The sequence below is a fragment of the Trichoderma reesei genome (assembly GCF_000167675.1).
Source record: "Trichoderma reesei QM6a unplaced genomic scaffold TRIREscaffold_25, whole genome shotgun sequence".
In the NCBI taxonomy this organism is placed as follows: domain Eukaryota; kingdom Fungi; phylum Ascomycota; class Sordariomycetes; order Hypocreales; family Hypocreaceae; genus Trichoderma; species Trichoderma reesei.
In genome coordinates, this window is record NW_006711172.1 from 322,868 (window position 1) to 341,050 (window position 18,183).

At 55.1% G+C, this 18,183-nt stretch overlaps 4 protein-coding genes across 4 annotated transcripts; 2 read left to right on the top strand and 2 right to left on the bottom strand.

Moving 5' to 3' along the window:
* Positions 1 to 643: 643 nt before the first annotated feature.
* On the bottom strand, positions 644 to 1,772 carry TRIREDRAFT_81541 (uncharacterized protein). Its single transcript, XM_006968739.1, has 2 exons — positions 1,144 to 1,772; positions 644 to 1,082 (listed from the first exon to the last, which is right to left on the bottom strand). Exons 1-2 carry the CDS (start codon positions 1,761 to 1,763, stop codon positions 743 to 745), a joined length of 960 nt encoding a protein of 319 aa, XP_006968801.1. The 5' UTR covers positions 1,764 to 1,772; the 3' UTR covers positions 644 to 742.
* Positions 1,773 to 3,456: 1,684 nt separating this feature from the next.
* On the top strand, positions 3,457 to 5,982 carry TRIREDRAFT_123717 (N-terminal binuclear Zn cluster-containing/DNA binding domain-containing protein; the record flags this gene model as incomplete). The annotated part of the gene is made up of 1 exon (XM_006968681.2): positions 3,457 to 5,982. The coding sequence occupies one exon, from the start codon at positions 3,457 to 3,459 to the stop codon at positions 5,980 to 5,982; it is 2,526 nt and encodes an 841-aa protein (XP_006968743.1).
* Positions 5,983 to 6,683: 701 nt separating this feature from the next.
* On the bottom strand, positions 6,684 to 8,754 carry TRIREDRAFT_123718 (transmembrane amino acid transporter; the record flags this gene model as incomplete). Its single annotated transcript, XM_006968740.1, has 3 exons — positions 7,637 to 8,754; positions 7,267 to 7,567; positions 6,684 to 7,189 (listed from the first exon to the last, which is right to left on the bottom strand). Exons 1-3 carry the CDS (start codon positions 8,606 to 8,608, stop codon positions 6,684 to 6,686), a joined length of 1,779 nt encoding a protein of 592 aa, XP_006968802.1. The 5' UTR covers positions 8,609 to 8,754.
* Positions 8,755 to 16,613: 7,859 nt separating this feature from the next.
* Positions 16,614 to 18,155, top strand: TRIREDRAFT_123720 (3-ketoacyl-CoA thiolase-like protein). The gene is made up of 3 exons (XM_006968682.1): positions 16,614 to 16,747; positions 16,834 to 17,014; positions 17,086 to 18,155. Exons 1-3 carry the CDS (start codon positions 16,683 to 16,685, stop codon positions 18,082 to 18,084), a joined length of 1,245 nt encoding a protein of 414 aa, XP_006968744.1. The 5' UTR covers positions 16,614 to 16,682; the 3' UTR covers positions 18,085 to 18,155.
* Positions 18,156 to 18,183: the final 28 nt, after the last annotated feature.

Consider the following 18,183-nt stretch of genomic DNA (forward strand, 5'->3'; position numbering starts at 1 on the left):
AGTGGCGATTTTTTGTCGTTGGGGGTTTGATCTTCTCGAAGAGCGTGTGGAAGAGCGAAGGGCAGAGAAGATGGGATCTTGTCCTGGTTGGTTGGAGGTGATGCCTGGATAATATCGCCAAGGCTCTAGAGGGAGAGCGGTCATGATAAGATACTCGCACGGAACGGAATCTTTGCATATCTCGGGTGATGACTCTTGGTTCCTTCATTGATTGACATGGGAGTTTTTCTTTTAATTTGGCCTGACTTGGCGTACAGTAAGTAACTAGCAAGAATAGAGCCGAGGCTACCTGGCTTGTGGCGGACACAAACGGCGTGCCGGAGGCGTTTCGGTGGCGGAGCGGCGGCGCCTTTCTGGGTCGAATCGGAGGGGGGGACGTGAGGAGGCGGATCCGGGGGGAATTGGAGATGACTTCGGGCGCGGGGCCTCGGTGAGTTGCTGCTGCGCCACTCCGGGGTTGTTTGGACGAGGATGTGGTTAGAGGATTGGATGGGGAGGTTGGGCGTCTTGTCTTTTGTGGTGGTGAAGATGACGAAGGGGTTTGTTTGCATACAGACAGACGTTGGAGAGACTGGTACGAAGGGATTCCAAAATGTAGGTGGTTCTACCTTATTCTAATGCCAGACCAAGATACAATACAATATTCCATCGTGTGCGTGTATGTGCTGACGCTTCATTTCCAGTATTCATTATATGCCCTCATGATTCCAACAACAACTCATCTGCATCAAAATCAAACCCTCTACAACATTGCATTCATCAAAGCAACCATCGATACAACCCCCCCAATGATCAAAGCAGACGCCATCTCTCTTGATGCTGCGCTAGTAGGCTTGACGTTTGTTGCGCCAAACCCAAGATACCACGATCCAATATCCGTCAACTTGCCGGCATTATTCAGAAACGAGGCATTCGGTCCCACGTTGGACGCCTTGGAGCGAAAGGCGCCAAAGTAAGTGTACCGAGCAATGTAATCCAGCTTTCCAAAGTAGTCGAGCGTCTGGTTAAAGAACTGCTGCGTCGTCTGGAGGTCCTGGTTTGCAAAGGCGTACTCCGTCACCCAGATATCAGCATCAGGCCATCTGTTTCCCCAAGTCAGCACACCTCACAACACAAATCTCTCGAGATCAGGGCAAGACTCACGTCGCCCTCCTCTCTCCGATATGAGACGCCAGTCCAGCAAAGTTATCATACCAATGCACAGGCAGGAAATCCCACGTGCAGTTCCTCCTCGTCTTACTCCCCTCACTCACGATATCCGAGCAATTCGCCAGAAACTGCTTCAACCACGGCAGTCCGCCCGGTCCGCCCGTGCACGCCGGCAGCCCCAGCTTCACGCCCTGCTTCCCCAACGGCTCGAAGTTGGCAACCCATGCTTGCGCGGCATCTCGGGGCTCGATGGCGCTTCCGCCGGTGCCGGTTGAGCCGTCGGGCTCGTTGAAGCCTAGGACGTGCGTGATGTTGGTGCCCTGCTTGATGAGGGTTGTGACTTGGTCTAGGAACGTCGTGTCGTTGAGGTTGTCCGTGACTCCCCACATCATGGGCACGAATTCGAACTGCTCCTGTGAGAGAGAGGTGTAGGCTGGAGAGGGCTGGGATTGGTAGTTGTAGTACCATGTCAGGTCGCTGCCGGATTGGACCCAGATCTGGTTGTCCTGAGGAAAGTCATTGTTGGGGGTGAAGACCAAGCCGCGCTTGTCGGACGGTGAGGCATTGGAGAGGCCGATGAGTAGAAGGAGGGAAGAAAGTGTGAGCGTCGCCATTATATATATATATATCGCGTATCGTGGTGTTGAAAAGAGCAAGGGTTATGAAGCGAATTCTAGTCGTCGCTAACGCATCAATCGGATCCGGCAGATGAGGCGATCAGGGCAGTTTCATTCTCGTATATACATCGAAATTTCGCAAGGTCCAATAGTATACAGGTCGTCTATTCTCTCTAAGCAAGAAAGAAACGCACAATCAAAGAGCAAGAACGGGAGTGCAGCGACAACGCTTGAAGTAGGCGGTAAGAGAGAAACGAGAGACTGGCAGAAGAGACGCAAACGAGGAGGAAGGATTGAAGATTCGGAATGTGAAGAGAAAGATGCGAAAGAAAACACGCTCAGGCTGAGAAGAACACGAACACGTCCCCCTCTCAGCCAGCCTTCAGGGCGCAGCTGAACTCCATCCAGCCATGCAGTAGCGATTCCAACCTTTTGCTTGCCGCCGGATCGCCCGATCCGAAAGACGCGGCAAAGGATAAAAAAAGGCCTTGAATCCTGCGAGCTAACCAATCTCTTCCAAATTGACCAGGGGGGGGTCAGCAACCCAGAGAACGAAAGAACAGAAGAGAGGGCGATTGTCCAATAATGCAACGCTGGTTAATCTAGAGCCGCTTGGCATGCATCTACCGCCCGCTAACAGGCGGTACAAGGACCGGAGCATACGTTTGGCGGACGAGATTGGGCAGAGACGATGTGTCGACGGAGAGGGTTGGTGTTGTTCGTGTTAGTGCTGAGTCTTGGGTTGGGGCACAAGGTTCGTATTCCCTGCCAGGTGATGGCACAAGAATCGATAATCCTGCATGGCGATTTGAGATATGGTTTGGCGTCTGCCAATGGAGCGGCGAGAACGAATGCTCGTTGCGACCGTTGCGGTGACACGGCTGGGATATGCAGCCTCGTTGACAAGCGGTCGCTCAGCCATCACTTACGTGTATCACCCTAGTTCAAGGTACTCAATCAAAGTGCCTGAATCAAGTAATGCATCTGGGAGTAATTTAGTTCATGAGAGGAAAAATGCTTGTCTAGATGAGCCATGATCGGAACGGCTGCCTGTCTCAAGATCCCGTGTCAGACTTGTTGCACTCAGCTCGGCAGCCTCATCTGCAGGTCAGCTACTTGGATCAGACAATGGCACGGGGAGTATGATACAAGCTCTGCAGGAGCTCAATGGCGGCGATACGCTTGTTACCTCATGTATCGCGTTGCGGCCGTAGGGCTGATGCCTCTTATATAGACAATAGCCTCCAGCTTCCAGCTCCAGCTCCAGCTATAGCTCCAGCTCCTCCTCTTCGTCCGAACTGGTCCGCCTCCGGATCCAGACGTCAAACTCCGACCCTAACCAATCACGTCCCCAACTCATCCCCTTACTAAGAGCAACCGCCATCTCTGAGCTCGACTAAACATAAAATCAAAGCGGCAAAACTCCAAGCCGCCTCCCACCACGACCCAATGACACGCCTCCAGACTCGCCAGCCGAGCCCCCCGGACCAAGAAGATGCGTCACGAAGCTGCAGAAACGCCCTGTTAGAACCCATCCGCAACGTGGTCCGCCAAGCACGCAACCTCCTCCGTCGTCCGTCCGCCGATAGGAGGAGCCCACCTCGCCGAATAGGAGGAGACAACTGATCCCCCCCCGAGACCCTGCTTGATACAAACCTATACAAGCACTATAAATACCCGCACAAAACCGATGGACGACCGGCCGGCGAGGCGGATGCGGCTGGGGACCCGGTCGTGCGCCGAGTGCCGCCGCCGCAAGGTCCGATGCGTCTTCGAGCCCAACAGCTCCATCTGCCGCGGCTGCGAGCTGCACCAGACGCCGTGCCGCGCGCAGCAGCCCCGGGCGCGCGACGGCGACTCGCTGCTGCTGCGCCAGTCGCAGATGCAGCAGCAGCCCGTGAGCATGGCGCAGCTGCAGGCGCAGTCGCAGAGCCACGCCCAGCTGGCGGCGGACAACGCGGCCCTGCGCCGGCGCCTGGCCGAGCTCGAGGGCCTGGTCGGGAGCATCTGCGACGCCATCGAGCCGGCCGGCGGCGACGGCGACGGCGAGTCTTCTCCGGGGTCGTCGGGGGTTGCGGCGTCTACGGCTTCGGCTTCGTCGCCGCATAACACCGCTTCCAACGACATCAATAGTAGGGCGATCAAGGTCATCAACAAGCTCCGCAGCCACGGCCTCTTACAGCCGGGCCCGGCCCAGGGTCTCGACTACAGCTCCCTCAATGGCTTCGACCTCGGCTCTGTCAACAACTACACCAACTTCAACAGCTTCCTGGACAGCGCTGCCAACATCCCCAACGCCTCCAACAGCCAGAGCAAGCCCAGCAACACAAGCATCTCCGACAGCATCCGCTCCTCATCCTTTCGCTCTCCCTCGTCCCTCGACCGAGATGTCGCCTCCTCCAGCCCTCCCGAATCCGCCATCTCCTCCGTCGACGCCCCCCTGATCCACCTCTTCCGCGACGCCCTCATGATTCGCGACTCCGAAGGCGAGCTCTACGACGACCCCGAGGACCCGTCCGTCCTGCACCTCATGAAGGAGTCCCTGCGCACCTTCAGGCCTCCCATTCCCGACCCGGAAACCCTCCGCCTCGTGCTCGAGGACTCGCGCAAGTTCTGGTCCATCTGGCCCCCCTATTTCTTCGCTCCGGACCAGCCCACCACCATGGAGGCCACCAGCACCGACGCCGCCGAGGCCTACTTTGCGCGCATCCTCAGCGTGGGCCGCGGCATCGAGTTTTGCTCCGCGATGCTCTTCCTCACGCTGTGCATCCAGCAGCTGCCGCGGCACTGGAAGCGCGTCATCGTGTCGCCCAACATCCCGCGCCAGACGCTCATCGACGCCTACATCCGCTTTGCATGCGTCCTGCTGGCCGTTGAGTCGGATGAGAGCGTCCTCGCCGTGCAGTGTTACCTGCTGCTGCACAAGATCCTCATCAACATGGGCCGGCCGCAGCGATCCTGGGTCGCCATCCGCCACGCCATCAGCGCCGCCACGCTCATCGGCCTCGACAGGCTCGATCCCGGCGCCAGCCTCCAGCGCAAGATCCTCTGGACACACACCTGGATGGTGGAACGGCAGCTCTGCATCCTGCTGGGCTTCCCTTCAGCCGTCACAGCCCGGGGCACCAGAGACGAGGCCTCCCTCCTGGAGGTGCTCACTCCCGCGCAGAATATCCACCGTCGCCTCTGCATCATCATGGGCCGCGTCATCGAGCGCAACCAGAGCTCGCCGCCGGCTTCGTATGCCGTCACGGTGCAGCTCGACCAGGACATGGAGGACCTGAAGAAGACTTTCCCGCCCGAGTGGTCCGGCTATTACGGCCCTCAGGCGACCACCGACTCCATCTATCACCAAGAGGCGGTCAAGGTCTTCTACTACTCGACGCTGAAGCATATCCATCTCCCTTATATGCTCAAGGCCCGGTCCGACCGCCGCTACGAGCACAGCCGGCTGTCCTCGATGGAAGCCTGCCGGGGGCTCATCAAGAGCTATCTCCGTCTCAGAGGGTCGTCCAAGACGGAGGTCATTCAGTGCGAGATTATGGATTTCATCATCTTCACCTCTGCCATTACCCTGATTCTGGGTATCCTGACACCCGCAAGTTCAGCTATAGAGGCGTCGTCGGCTTCATCGACGACGTCTTCGCCGGCATTGCTTACACAGCATGCTGAGGAGTGGGCAATCATCGACAGGCTGATGGGCGAGCTGCGCAAGACAAACGCCCTGCTGGAATGCACCGTGGCCAAGCAAGCCGCCGAGGTGCTCGAGAGGCTGGTGGCTGCTGGCAAGGGGACGTATTCCGCGCTCGAGGACTTTGCTGTCGTGGTGCCGTACTTTGGACGCTTGCGTATAAGGGGACGAGGACTAGACGCAAGAGACACCACTCTCAACCCGAACCCTCTTCTCGATACCTCCGCCATCAACACAAACAGCATCACCAACGACGCCATCCAGACTTCTCTGTTCGACTCCAACGACGCTTTCTCCTCCATCTCACTATCTTCCCTTCAACCCAAATCCATGGCCGGTGATCCTTACTACGCGTCTCGGCCAGGGAACACAATTGAATTCAGCTCAAACGACTTTCTCAACAGCACGTTCAGCGACTTTGATTTCCAGATGGATCTCAGTCAGGACTGGTGCTCGATTGTGGATCCGGGGGGCTATGACTGGGATTACATGGTCAACACGTGTCCTATGAACTTTGAGTGTTGAGGGGAGGGCGGATGACGGGATCAAAAGGAGGAAAAAATAGTTTAAAAATGCAGGGAATGGAATTCGAGGAGTTGATTGCCTGGTTAGGGTCGGTCTCTTTAGTTTGAGTCAAAGGGGGGGGGTTATTATGCCCTCAGTACTTGGTATAACCTGGATGGAGTTTTGGGTTTTCTTATCATTATGCTGGCGTGAGTTGGAGGTTCTTTGTTTTACGTATCGAGAATAGGCTGTATAGTCTGGGTGCTATATATGCCATAGGGGGGCCAAATGACGGTCTTGATATTCAAAAGAATTCAACCAACACTTACATTTACACACTTCGAGATTGCATTTGCAATGTCACCGAGTTCAGACCTATTTGTCCTAGAACCAAACAAGGGCTTTTTACTGTCTCTGTCTGAAAAGATAAGTCAGCATATTTATCTAGAAAATCACGTTGAAATAAACTCTTCGTATTGCTCGTATATGCAGTCCCGGGGACTCAGGTCAGCCAATAATCTCGCAACTGACGCCAAAGCAAAGACGATCAGCACGCTTTTCCAGAAACATGAGGTAATCACGTCGAAGCCATCGTATAGTCGACGTAGCACAAGATACGACATAAGAGCTTCAGAGGCATCAGCCTTTATAAAGTGAACCTTTGGTTGAAATATGTAAAATGGTATCTAGCTCTCGAATATGTACGAGCGTATTAAAGTTATCTACACAGGCGCGGCGCAGCCAAAAGACGTGGCGACAGTGCCTCCCGGTCCAAAGACCTCTATCAGGCCCTCAATGGCAGCCCAAGAACCCATGCCCGAGCAGACAAGGCCGCCGAGGAAGTAGATGATGTTCATGGTGTTGACGTGCCAGTTGACCATGAAGCCGCGCCTCCAGCGCTTGAAGCCAGAATCGTGTCGGGTCGTCACGCGGGTCACGGGATCAAAGCCCTCGCCGGGCAGGGCGGCGTCCGCCTTGATGCGGTATCCAATGTACAGGAACGCCGGGAAGGTGTAGGTGAAGTTGAGGATGAGGAGGGCGCCGACGATGCCGGAGATGCCGTTCAGGTTGGGGACGGCGGCGCCGACGACGAAGGCGAGGGCCCAGTAGAGGGGTCCCAGGGCGTACCACAGCCAGCGGCCGCTGCGGGTCGTGATCGGGGGCAGGCCGAGGATCTCCTGGAAGACTTCGACGTAGACTGTCTTCATGCCGACGTTCATGTACATGACTAGAGATGGCGTTAGATTAGGTACTGTACTGCCAACCAATCAAGTATCACACGAGGTAGATTAGAAGAATACTTACGACAAGCAATGGCTCCGGTAATCAAACCGAGAACGTTGTTCGCAGTCTGCAGGCTCACAGGCTGGATGACGTTGTTGATGTTGGAGGCAGAGTACTGTCCGTAGTGGCCATAGACAAAGGCGCCGAAGAAGATGTAGACGATGCAGATAAAGGTCTGGGCGCAGAGCATGCCCTTCCAAAAGTCCCAAGGGTGGCGCATCTCGGCGAGGAAGGCAATGAACAGCAGGGCACCGCCGTAGCTGTACACCATCTGGTTGATGCCGTTGAACTGGCCGGCGAAGCCCGTGGCCTGCTGCTGGTACTGGTCCGGGGGAGGGCCGGCAAACAGCTTGATGGGCTCGATGGTCTTGATCAACGTCGAGCTGGTCACGGCGGAGTAGTCGATGGGGTAGTTGGCGCACGCAACCATGATGATGATGAAGGAGACAATGTTGATCCAGACGGACAGGTTGGCGAGCCAGCCGATGCGCTGCAGAGATCGGATGCTGCCAAAGACCATGCCCACCACCATGAAGATGATGAGACAGGCGATGAAGCAGATCTTCTCGCTGGCCAGCTGAGCAATGGTCGTGCCGCTGCCGAGAATCAGCACGGCGACGGTCATGAACTGCTGGATGGCCTGGGCAACGTTGATGAAGTGGCGGGCAAACGGTCCGTACACGCGAAAGTACGTGTCACCAAACGAAACCATGGGGTAGCGAGACGAGTCGAGGCCAAGGAAGACTTTCCACAAGATGTAACCGGAGAAGGCAGCGGCGGCACCAAAGACAATGTACAGGGCAACGCCAGGGCCGAAGCCGACACTGGCAAAGACGAACGGGGTTGACGACCAACCCAGGATGTCAGTCGTGATGAGGTAGAACATGGTGCCCCAGCTGGCAGTTCGCATGGCACGAGAAGCCTGCTTCCATTCTGCCTCAGTCGGGAGGCTCACGCTCTTCTGCGGCGCGCCAACGATGCCGCTCTTCTCATCTGTTGGAGAGGCATCGCCAGCATCGGCAGCGGCAGCAGCAGCAGCGGCAGCAGCCTCGGCCTTCTTCTTATTCTCGTGGTGGATGCCCTTGGAGAAGCGGCCAAGCAGGACGCTCTTGACGGTTCGGGGGCCGTGCTCAGCCTTGAACTCGAGGTTGGCCTGGTACTCCTCCTCACGTTCGATCTTGGCCCAGTACTGGTACTCCTCGAAGGTGACGGTGGGATCGATACGGGCCGCGAAGCCCCAGACGCGCTCGGTGATGGCCTGGGGCTTCTCCAGCGCCTCAGACTCCTTTTCAACAGCGGTGTTGATCAAGTCATCGGGGATGGCAACTGGCTGAAGGCCCCCAGTGGGCATGATGTTGGCCATGGTGGACGAGGACCCGACTTGGCCTTGGGGAGAAGAGGAGAAGGGGGAAAAAAGGGAGACCAGACAGCACACACGCAACAACGACAGCCCAGGTCGGTGGTGGTGGGACGGAGGAGGGGGAGGATATAAGAGGCAAAAGAGGGCTCAGTGGTATGGTTTCACACGAGTGAGGGCCTCGATGGTTACACGTGGGAGAGGCAGGTCTTTATCGACGAGACTGGGGTACGGGCATGATAATGCAACCCTCCTACATGAAGCGTCTCTCACGGAGCAAGGGATCAAGGGCCGGGGTTCTCCACCACCAGAGCCCAGATACGATGGTATGCGATGCCTTTACTGGACCCAGAGAGATATACTAGCCTCAGTTGAGGCGGTTGGCGAACTTCTGTTCATCCTTCAGCCATCCGGGGAACGCAGTGATTAGTCCCATCGCCTGCCTCGGGGGAAGACTTTGCTATCTCGACGGTGGCCATGAGACGACATGTCGAGGCAATCCGGCGATGCCTCCTCCGCTCATGTTGCCAGTAGTAGCATCACCGCCTAGCAGTGTTAGCACCACGAAGAGGCTCCGCCCCCGCGACCAACGGAGAGCCCTGCCGAAAAGGGGGGTGAAAGAGAGGCTATCACGAGCAGTGGACAATGGGTACCAGCGCCGCCTCATCACGACGAGATGAGACAAGGTACTGTAACACGCGGAGACACAACCAAAAGTTCTCTAACCCGCCATGCTCGTTCGGTCTGGCGGGCGAGTGTGGAGATCGAGGTATCTCTCTTTAGGACATGAGTGCCGATCCTGGAGCCCCCCCAGGCTGGCAGACTCGCAGCATCTTTAGCCCGGCCCAGCAGCAGCTCGAGGACGGATAAGTCGGGTCCTTTTGCGCATGTCGGGCCTGATAACACAGCAGCTTCAGACAGACTGTTGGATCCTGCTTCTGCAATTGGTGCCGAAGCGCATCAAGGGGGGGCGTGCGAGCGCGGCGTAGGTGAGGCGGGTGGCGGCATCGCAATCAGCCAGGGCGAGCCCTTGATTCGACATGGAAAAGCGAGAGGATTGAAAGAAGCGACGGTCCGGGATCTGAAGGTCGAGGTGTTCTGGGAGACTAGAGACTACGAGAGAGGGAGAGAGCAGAATGGGTACGGAGTTACATACATGGCGTGTGGTTGTGAGTGGAGGAGAGGCGAGGGAGTGCACATAAGATTGATAGCAGAGATTAGCAGCATGGTTGAGCTTCAGTGGGCTTAGCGGACGTTATTGCAGTGGAGGGACACACAGGTTCAGCAGAGGCACAAGCCAATAACGTGAGGCTGATAGTAGTCGTTATTCCCGGCTGCTTTTTGCGGAGAAGACGGGGCTTCCCTGCAAGTGTGTGCTTATGAAGCCATCGCCAACTTGAGGCAAGAATATCACCGAGAAAGTACCTGAGCAAAGTATTGCTCGCAGTTGCCAGACTGGGCAGGTTCTGGTATGTGAGTGGAGGAGGCGGCGAGATGGCCTGACTCGCCGCTCCGCCTAGACTGTGGAGGAGCATCGCCTTGACAGCTTGGAGTTGGAGTTGAACACGCGACAACAGCCAGCAGACGTTGAGACACTCAAGCACATCGTTACTACTCTCCCAATACTCGTACAGGGTGGATGTTCGATACTCTTTGTCTTAAGTAGCACAAGAGTAGCATCATCAGAGGCTGACTGCGCATCATATAGATAAACACCAATATGAACACAGCAGCTCAAAAAGAAACATGCAGATAAGCACACAGGACACATAGGTCATCAGCGAGTGTAAGCCCGATACTACTCTACACTCTCCCTGACCTGTGCCTGCCGCAGTTGCACGCGAGGAAGCTGGCCTAGGAGGAATTCGACTGACCTGGTGCCTCACCGGGATGCACCCTTCTCACAGATGCCTCGTTACTGTATGTAATATTGCTTCGTACAATCTTTCAAGCTGACCGGCGTGTGTCCATACCATCCTGGCGGTCCTAGTCTCCGGCAACACCCCTCCAGGGGTCCTATCTCTCCGGAAACGACCTCAGTTGCAAAAGGACCCTGTCGAGCATATGGCCATTATCCATTCTCGTGACAGAACGCTGCTGCTGCTCCATCCAAGTCATCTCCCCGAAGACCCAATAGACATTCATTCGCTCAGCATACCGGCACTGCTCTCCGGCCACATTGGACTCGGGCTCAACTACCTTATGGCAACTCATATAACACAGTACGAGTATTAACCAAACAGCCTCACCACACACAACAAGAGGTGAACCAGCCATCTACGAGAGTGTTGCAAGCAAGAGAACGTGTCACAAAGGAACAAAGGCAAGCAAACAGGTCCAACCTGCTCAGAGGCAGCCAGTGATGTCACGATTCCCTCTACCGATATTGCCGCGCAAGCACGCCATCCGACGCTCAAGGAGACAGAAGTTCCTGCACGCCGTATCGTACCTCGATCTTCCATCAGCCGTCTTGGCGCCCGTCCCGCCTTGGCTCCGGCTTTGCATTTCCAGTTTCGCTCGCAACCTGCTGCCGCTGCTCGCGAAATCCTCCGCGGCTGCGCTATTGGCAACAGCTGTTGAGTTGTTTGTACGTATTACAAAGTACTACTAAACAGCAGACTTGTCTACCTACCTACATACTGTATGTACTGCCTCTGAGTAGCTGGACCTTTGAGGGACTTATCAGACAAACTAATAAACTGGGTGCTGAGCCGGCGGCGCTGATGCCCAATCCAGGAACGTGTGGTGACCGTTCCCGGTGGCGGCGGGGGGCGGCGTCTGGACGCCATGGACTTGTTCGTCCTCGTGTCTCTCGGGAATCTGCGATGATGGCGCTGCCAAGAGACTTGTCGATGCCTCCAACCGCCATCTACCGTGATCGGATGAAACGTCAAGAACGGAGAGAAGAACGCAATGCTTCTACAATCTTTCCATTTGCTTCAAGGGGGTGGCACAGCATCGATCTCGGGTCTTTTTGTGTGTTGAGGTTGTCTTCCAACCAGATACGGCAGTAGATTGTCCAGTCTGTTCGCAACATCTGCAGCCCTGTTTGGTAGCTGCGTAGCTGCAGCATCGTCAAGACCCAGGGACGACTGCTCCCATGACTTCGACAAGCGGTACTTTTCTGATGCTGTGTGGGTTTTCCGAGAATGGCCCTACGGAGTAACACACAAAAATTCCCGTCTTAGCCGATTAGTTGCACGCCCCCCTTGTCAATACCGTCTCCAGAACTTCCCCGGATATCATAATGCCGCCCTAAAAGCCGCCGGTTCATGTCACTGATCCAATGAGATTGTTCCTTTGGTTGTCTTATCTAACACACCTTGACGCTCTTTCTATCTTTGTGTGAGGACGGCGACCGGGAACGTTTGTTTCTGGAGACTCGGGCCAGGGGTTGGCCCCCCCTCTTGTCTAGACTAGCGCAGCCATTGCATGTAAAGCCAGGATTGCTCTGTTTAATCCACGGGGTTCGTATGGATCGTACCGCCCGTACATCTCGTATATCTCCGTACCACCTACCGTTATCAGGGAGATGGTCCGCAGCGGAAGCAACCACCAAATACATCCCAGTACCTGCAGATCACAGCACACGTTGAGAGCAGTATCGCGTCGTTTGGCACAGGAACAACAAGAGAATACAAGACCACTTCAATTCCATCATCGTTGCAAAGGACATCCTGAGCCGCTCGCTTGATCAAGCTCAGAGACAGACTTCTGACCTTGTCCACTCAGCCCGAGTACCCGGATGCACGTAATCTTCTAGCTAGAGGCGCAACCGCGGTTGCAACCGCCTCCCTCCTTCAGCCACCAGAAGTGATATGGAACGTCCAAAGGATTCCATCGAGTTGTCTAAAACGCCCGCTCTGAATTCGCCACCTTCCCCAAGAGCCCCCCTGAGTCCTCGCCCCCAAAGGGAACGGGTCGTCCGGATCCGAAGGCAGCCAGCGTAATAATACGACCGAGAATTGGAGAGCAAACATGTCTGCCTTCGAGAACATTAGATTGGTGTCACTGTGTCAAGCTCATTGGTGGTTGGGAATCAAGACCGACATAGTAGGCCGCTACTCGGGTCAAACGTGCCAGGCTACTGATAGGACGGTCGTTCCTTTTCCCGCTTCATGCCGTTGCTCCGTTATCCTCCTCGGAGCCACGTGTTGCGGCTGATGCTTGACACCAGTGAGCTTCTCCACTGATTCTCTGCAATAACATACTTGAAGTGGCAGACGGTGCTTGTCTCTACTTCGTAACTCAGTATCGCCATGTTTTGTGCTAAGACGGAGGCAAGTAATTGGGAAGCCACTTGCTCGCCTATCTCCTAATTTGAGGATCGACCCCGTTTTATGCTGCCTTTGATAGTAAACGACGAGCTATCATGCCGTCTTGCCTGAGATTGCAGCAAGGGCTGCCGTTGCTATCCGTAGTCCAGGTTCCCTAACCAAATCATATACAAAGTGACACTCTTGATAGAGGACGCCTGTATGTAACTATTGATTCTAGTGGCAGCCGCGTAAACTCATTGTCCACCCAAGGGCTAAATGTAGGAACCATGGCATGCAGACTTGTCCCTCACCACGTGGCGTATGCCTACTAAACGAATGATGGGCTACCAATGTCCCCGGAGAATATGTATCGAGTTCCAAGACTGATAGGCACTCTCCACTCATGCAGGCTCCGAGAGGGACCAGACAGCCATCCAGGCTCGCACTATCTTCTGTTAGGCGTCAGGGTGGGACTACGAAGACCTTCCACTCTGCGAGACAGAAGATGGCTACAACAGGACCATGCTTACACTGGGCTTGGGTGACAGACAACTACATCTCGCAGTCAGTTTAGGAGTCTTCTTATCTAAAGCAAATTACAGGAACGTTCAAAATTGAAACATTTTTAAGTGTCGAGAATGCATATTAACTGCTTCGACATTGATAGTGCTCTGTAAAGGTTCTTCTCGCCGACAGCGTGTTCACGTCCGAATAGCCAGAAATGCTTTTTCAAACATCCTCACTCAGGAAGAGACATATAATATTCACTTCCTTCAAAGTATTTCCACACCTTCGATGCCAAGGAGCTGAAGACTAGTGACGATGGCAGGGTCACGTAGCCCAACAGCAGCGGCAATCCGACTTTGTGTCAGTCATATGAAGGGGGACCATTGCCGTCAGCCTCAGGTGGTACAATTCGTCTCATCTTTTCCATCTCCTGGCTCGCGAGGTGGTAACAATTGCAGAAATGGTTTGTACGCCATTGTCACCAGACAGCTTTTTCTCGTTAGATGCCTGCTTGGGAACTCTTCCGCTGCGTTTCCTCACGGCCCTAATCCTTCCCCTTCCCCAGATGTTTGACTCATGCCTCACTTGCATATGGTCACGTAGAGATTGGTTACAAGTGGTTTTACAAATAGCAAATGTTTCGCGATCCCGCTTCACTCATCTTGTACCTATCCTGCAATGAATTCCTCCAACCAAAAAGGATGCCAATCTCGCTGTAGCCCACATTCCGCATGTCTGCGCAGGAACATGTATACTAGCCATACACAGAAATATGCCACATCGGCAGCATTGAGAAAACTGACGGCAGTCGAAAATCAAAGCCTGGCTTCCCTTCCCCTGCCTCTCCTTCCCCTGCCTCTCCTTCTCCTGCCTCTCCCAGCGGCTCTGGCAGCGGCCCTCGCAGCGGCTTGGGTATTCAAGTACTCGGAAACCTGCACTCCAGGGCCGCGATAGACGGTATGGACTTCCCGCCCCTCGTCAGGGCTATAGGTATTCTCCACGCAGATGGTAAACTCCAGGACGTCCCCCGTTGGCGGCTCACTGGATTCGGGGGCCACGAATGGGTCTCGCCTTACCCAGCACACGACGCAATCGGGGTTTGCGATGTCGATATATGCGATGCCGAGTCCTCCGACCGCGATCTTATCGGGCGACAAGCGGATTTTTGGGCATTCTTCGGGCTCTCGTTCGCAGCCTAGCGAGAGTCACGATCAATATCAACCGTTTAAAAGGGGCGAGGATGGGAGCTGAGCACTTACCGCACATCCCATCGTGAAGGCACGCAGTTATGTAGGGGAACCGCTAGATCATCCTACCAGTGTTCAAGAAAGGATCTGCACAGAGACACGAGTCAAAAATCAACGACAGCTCCGAGAGCGGTGCATTTCGGGGTCGAGGGGGGCCATCACGGACGTAGCAGCGGCTGATGTGTGACCAACCAGAGCCCAAATTCCAGGTCGTACGCAATGTCTCGCCTTCTGGCTGGATCTGCGAAAAACCGCATGGTCTTTGCCAACCCTTCAAGAACGACCTCCATGTCGTCTTCGTAGACATATATCCGCTGGCTGTTGTAGCGTTGGGGGATCAGCTGGTTGGAGTCGAATAGAAAAATCCCGATGCCCATTCTGGCGGATACCGAAGGTCTGACTAGTAGCCGTTATAGGTTTCGACGTAAGAATATGGTGATGTACGCTGTATTGTACCTTGTGGTTACTTCAGCGCGATGATTGATGTTGTAAAGGCTCATGCAAAGGACTGGCGTTCGAACTTGGGGACTGCGGCTGCCTTTCGTGTCCTATAGACTGGAACCTTGTGGGCTCAAACCTCGCTCTTGCACTTGGATATTGAGTAACCGCGAATCTCGCTGGTGGCTAGGCGTGCCGGTGTTTTATCGACAGAATTCCTTGAAAGAAAGCCCCTCGCTCCTGAGGCTCGACAGCATTGCCGAGAAATTCCCAGCTGCTGGTTAGCACATATGTTCGAAGATGCAGATTTGCCAAACAGTTGATGCTGTACTTGGCTGCCTTCTTCAAAATACCTATCAAGATTTTTGATACTAGCATTTAATGCGTCTGGTAATGGCAACCATGAGTGCTTGACCCGACAAATGGGCAGGCCGTCATAGAGAAACCTGTGAGATGCCGTGAATTGAGAAGAAAGGGAGTTGCTATCTATGGGTATGCATACAGCCGGCTACTTTCTCTGCTAGGCCATCGACTCAGAGAACATCTATCTTCCCAACTCTTCCACAAAAAATTGTTTCCTCTGTATGGAAACCTGTAGCCTCGATCAAGCGGACTTACTACCTATCTGTCATTCATCGTATACACCAGTCACGTCGTGGTCACCACGGTCACCACAAAATTCTGGGAAGAGTTAGCGAGGAATTGAGTCGGTGGCGGACTCAAGCTCAGACGAAAACACATCCCTATATCTCCTTGCACGTAGGACACCAGTCTGTTCGCTCTCGTAAAGCATCCATTCGACATCGCAATTCAAGGATAGGTTACGGTAAGTGCTGAAACGACGGCACCTAAGAGGGGATGATGCCGGTCGTTGAGCAAATCAACGGGATTGATACGCATAGTGCGTCAGCTCTATGACTGTATACCATCTGAGCAATTCCAGTAGATGGATCATCAAGATGATGGATTCGGAGGTGATGATTCGAGGAGCTTGGAAGTCCATAAGTCGTTGTTATAGCTCCTCGTCGAGCCTCAATGATGCATGTACAAGTCTCCCCAACTTTCTGGTGTGAATTATACGCCATCAAAACTCTAGAGAGCATCGAGCTCTCATAATACCCCGATTCAGCCTCTCGTGGCACCGTTCGAAACTGCACAACCTCATTCATGTAACCACGATGCAAGCAATGCTACGATGACTAAGCATCATCGGGATCTCAGCACGGCATGTACAGTAAGCCCAACATAAGCTGTTCGCCTCTGTGCTGCCAACATAACCGTTCCGAGGCTTTCCATTCCAAGTAAGAAATAAGCTTCCCCCGCAGAGTTGACTTAATCAGCTGGCAAATAAATCCCTTGTGAAGGCGAGACATCCCGAGTCAATGCGGGCGTCACTTGATTGCTCGGTCTGCATGTCCTGCCCAGAGCTCGGCACATGTTATGTAAGCTGCCGTTTGCCTCGGCTCAACCCCACAAACCCCGGCCGGCACTCCGTCCATAAAGCTCGTGGATCCCCAGATTCTGTGCAAGGGGCCATCTCTGATTGCTGCAAAGCGATACCGCCGACTTTGTCCATTTCAATCCTCTTGACCTCACGCAGATAATATAATCATACCCCCACTACCCATCATGGCGGTCGAGCGAATCGGATCCATCATCAAGCACCTGGCCCCCGGGTCATCGCTGAGCAACATGTGAGGAATCCTTCAATGGTCGAGGCCGCTCAAGGCCCTTTCACATGCTATGCTTCACATGCTGACAGGCCCTATCTTTCGTGTAGCCAGTCCAAGAACCCCGACGACATCGTCATCACATATGCCGCTCGGACGCCGCTGACCAAGGCCGGCAAGGGCGGCTTCAAGGACACGAGCCTGGAGTACATGGTCTATGCGCTGCTGGAGAAGGTCCGCGAGAGGAGCGGTCTTGACCCTGCTCTCGTCGAGGACATTTGCCTCGGCAACGTACGTTCCATAAGACGCTGTCGATTTCGAAAACGCATTTTCATCAGCTAACAGAAGGCTTTCGAATACAGGTCACCGATGCCCAGGCCGCCTACAAGATCCGCACCGCCGCCCTGGCTGCCGGCTTCCCCAACACCGCCGGCGCCAACTCCGTCAACCGCTTCTGCTCGTCCGGCCTCAAGGCGATTGCGGACATTGCGCACTCAATCTCCAACGACTCCATCTCGATCGGCATTGCCGTGGGCGCCGAGAGCATGACAAACGGCCGCCCCACCGAGGAGCTTGACGAGGCCGTTCTGAAGAAGAGCCAGGAGGCCCACGACGCCGTGCAGCCCATGGGCTGGACCAGCGAGAACGTCAGCAAGGACTTTGGCATCGACCGGGCCACCATGGACAAGTACGCCGCCGAGAGCTTCCAGCGAGCCGAGAGGGCGCAAAAGGCCGGCCTCTTTGACGACGAGATCGTGCCCATCACCACGCAGGTCAAGGACAAGGACGGCCAAGTCCAGGAGGTGACGCTGACCAAGGACGACGGCATCCGCCCCGGCACCACGGCCGAGGGCCTGGGCAAGATCCGGGCCGCCTTCCCGCAATGGGGACCGACCACGACGGGCGGCAACGCCTCGCAGGTGACGGATGGCGCCGCGGCCGTGGTGCTGATGAAGCGGTCGACGGCCATCAAGCTGGGGCTGCCCATCATGGCCAAGTACGTCGGCTCGACGGTGGCCGGCGTGGCCCCGCGCATCATGGGCATTGGCCCCAGCGTCGCCATCCCCAAGCTGCTGTCCATCTACAACATCAGCCTCAACGACATTGACGTGGTCGAGGTCAACGAGGCCTTTGCCTCCATGGCCGTGTACTGCCGCGACAAGCTGGGCCTGGACTGGGCCAAGATGAACCCCAAGGGAGGCGCCATTGCGCTGGGCCACCCGCTGGGAGCGACGGGCGCCCGGCAGGTGGTGACGGGCCTGAGCGAGCTGCGGAGGACCAAGAAGAAGATGCTGCTGACGAGCATGTGCATTGGCACCGGCCAGGGCATGGCTGGTCTGTTTGTCAACGAGCAGGTGTAAGGGGGGATGGGAGAGTGTACTTTCATGTTGTCATGTATACTACCTAGGTCACTCGATGTTTTTACGGCTGTACATACCTACCTTATGCAATACTAGCGA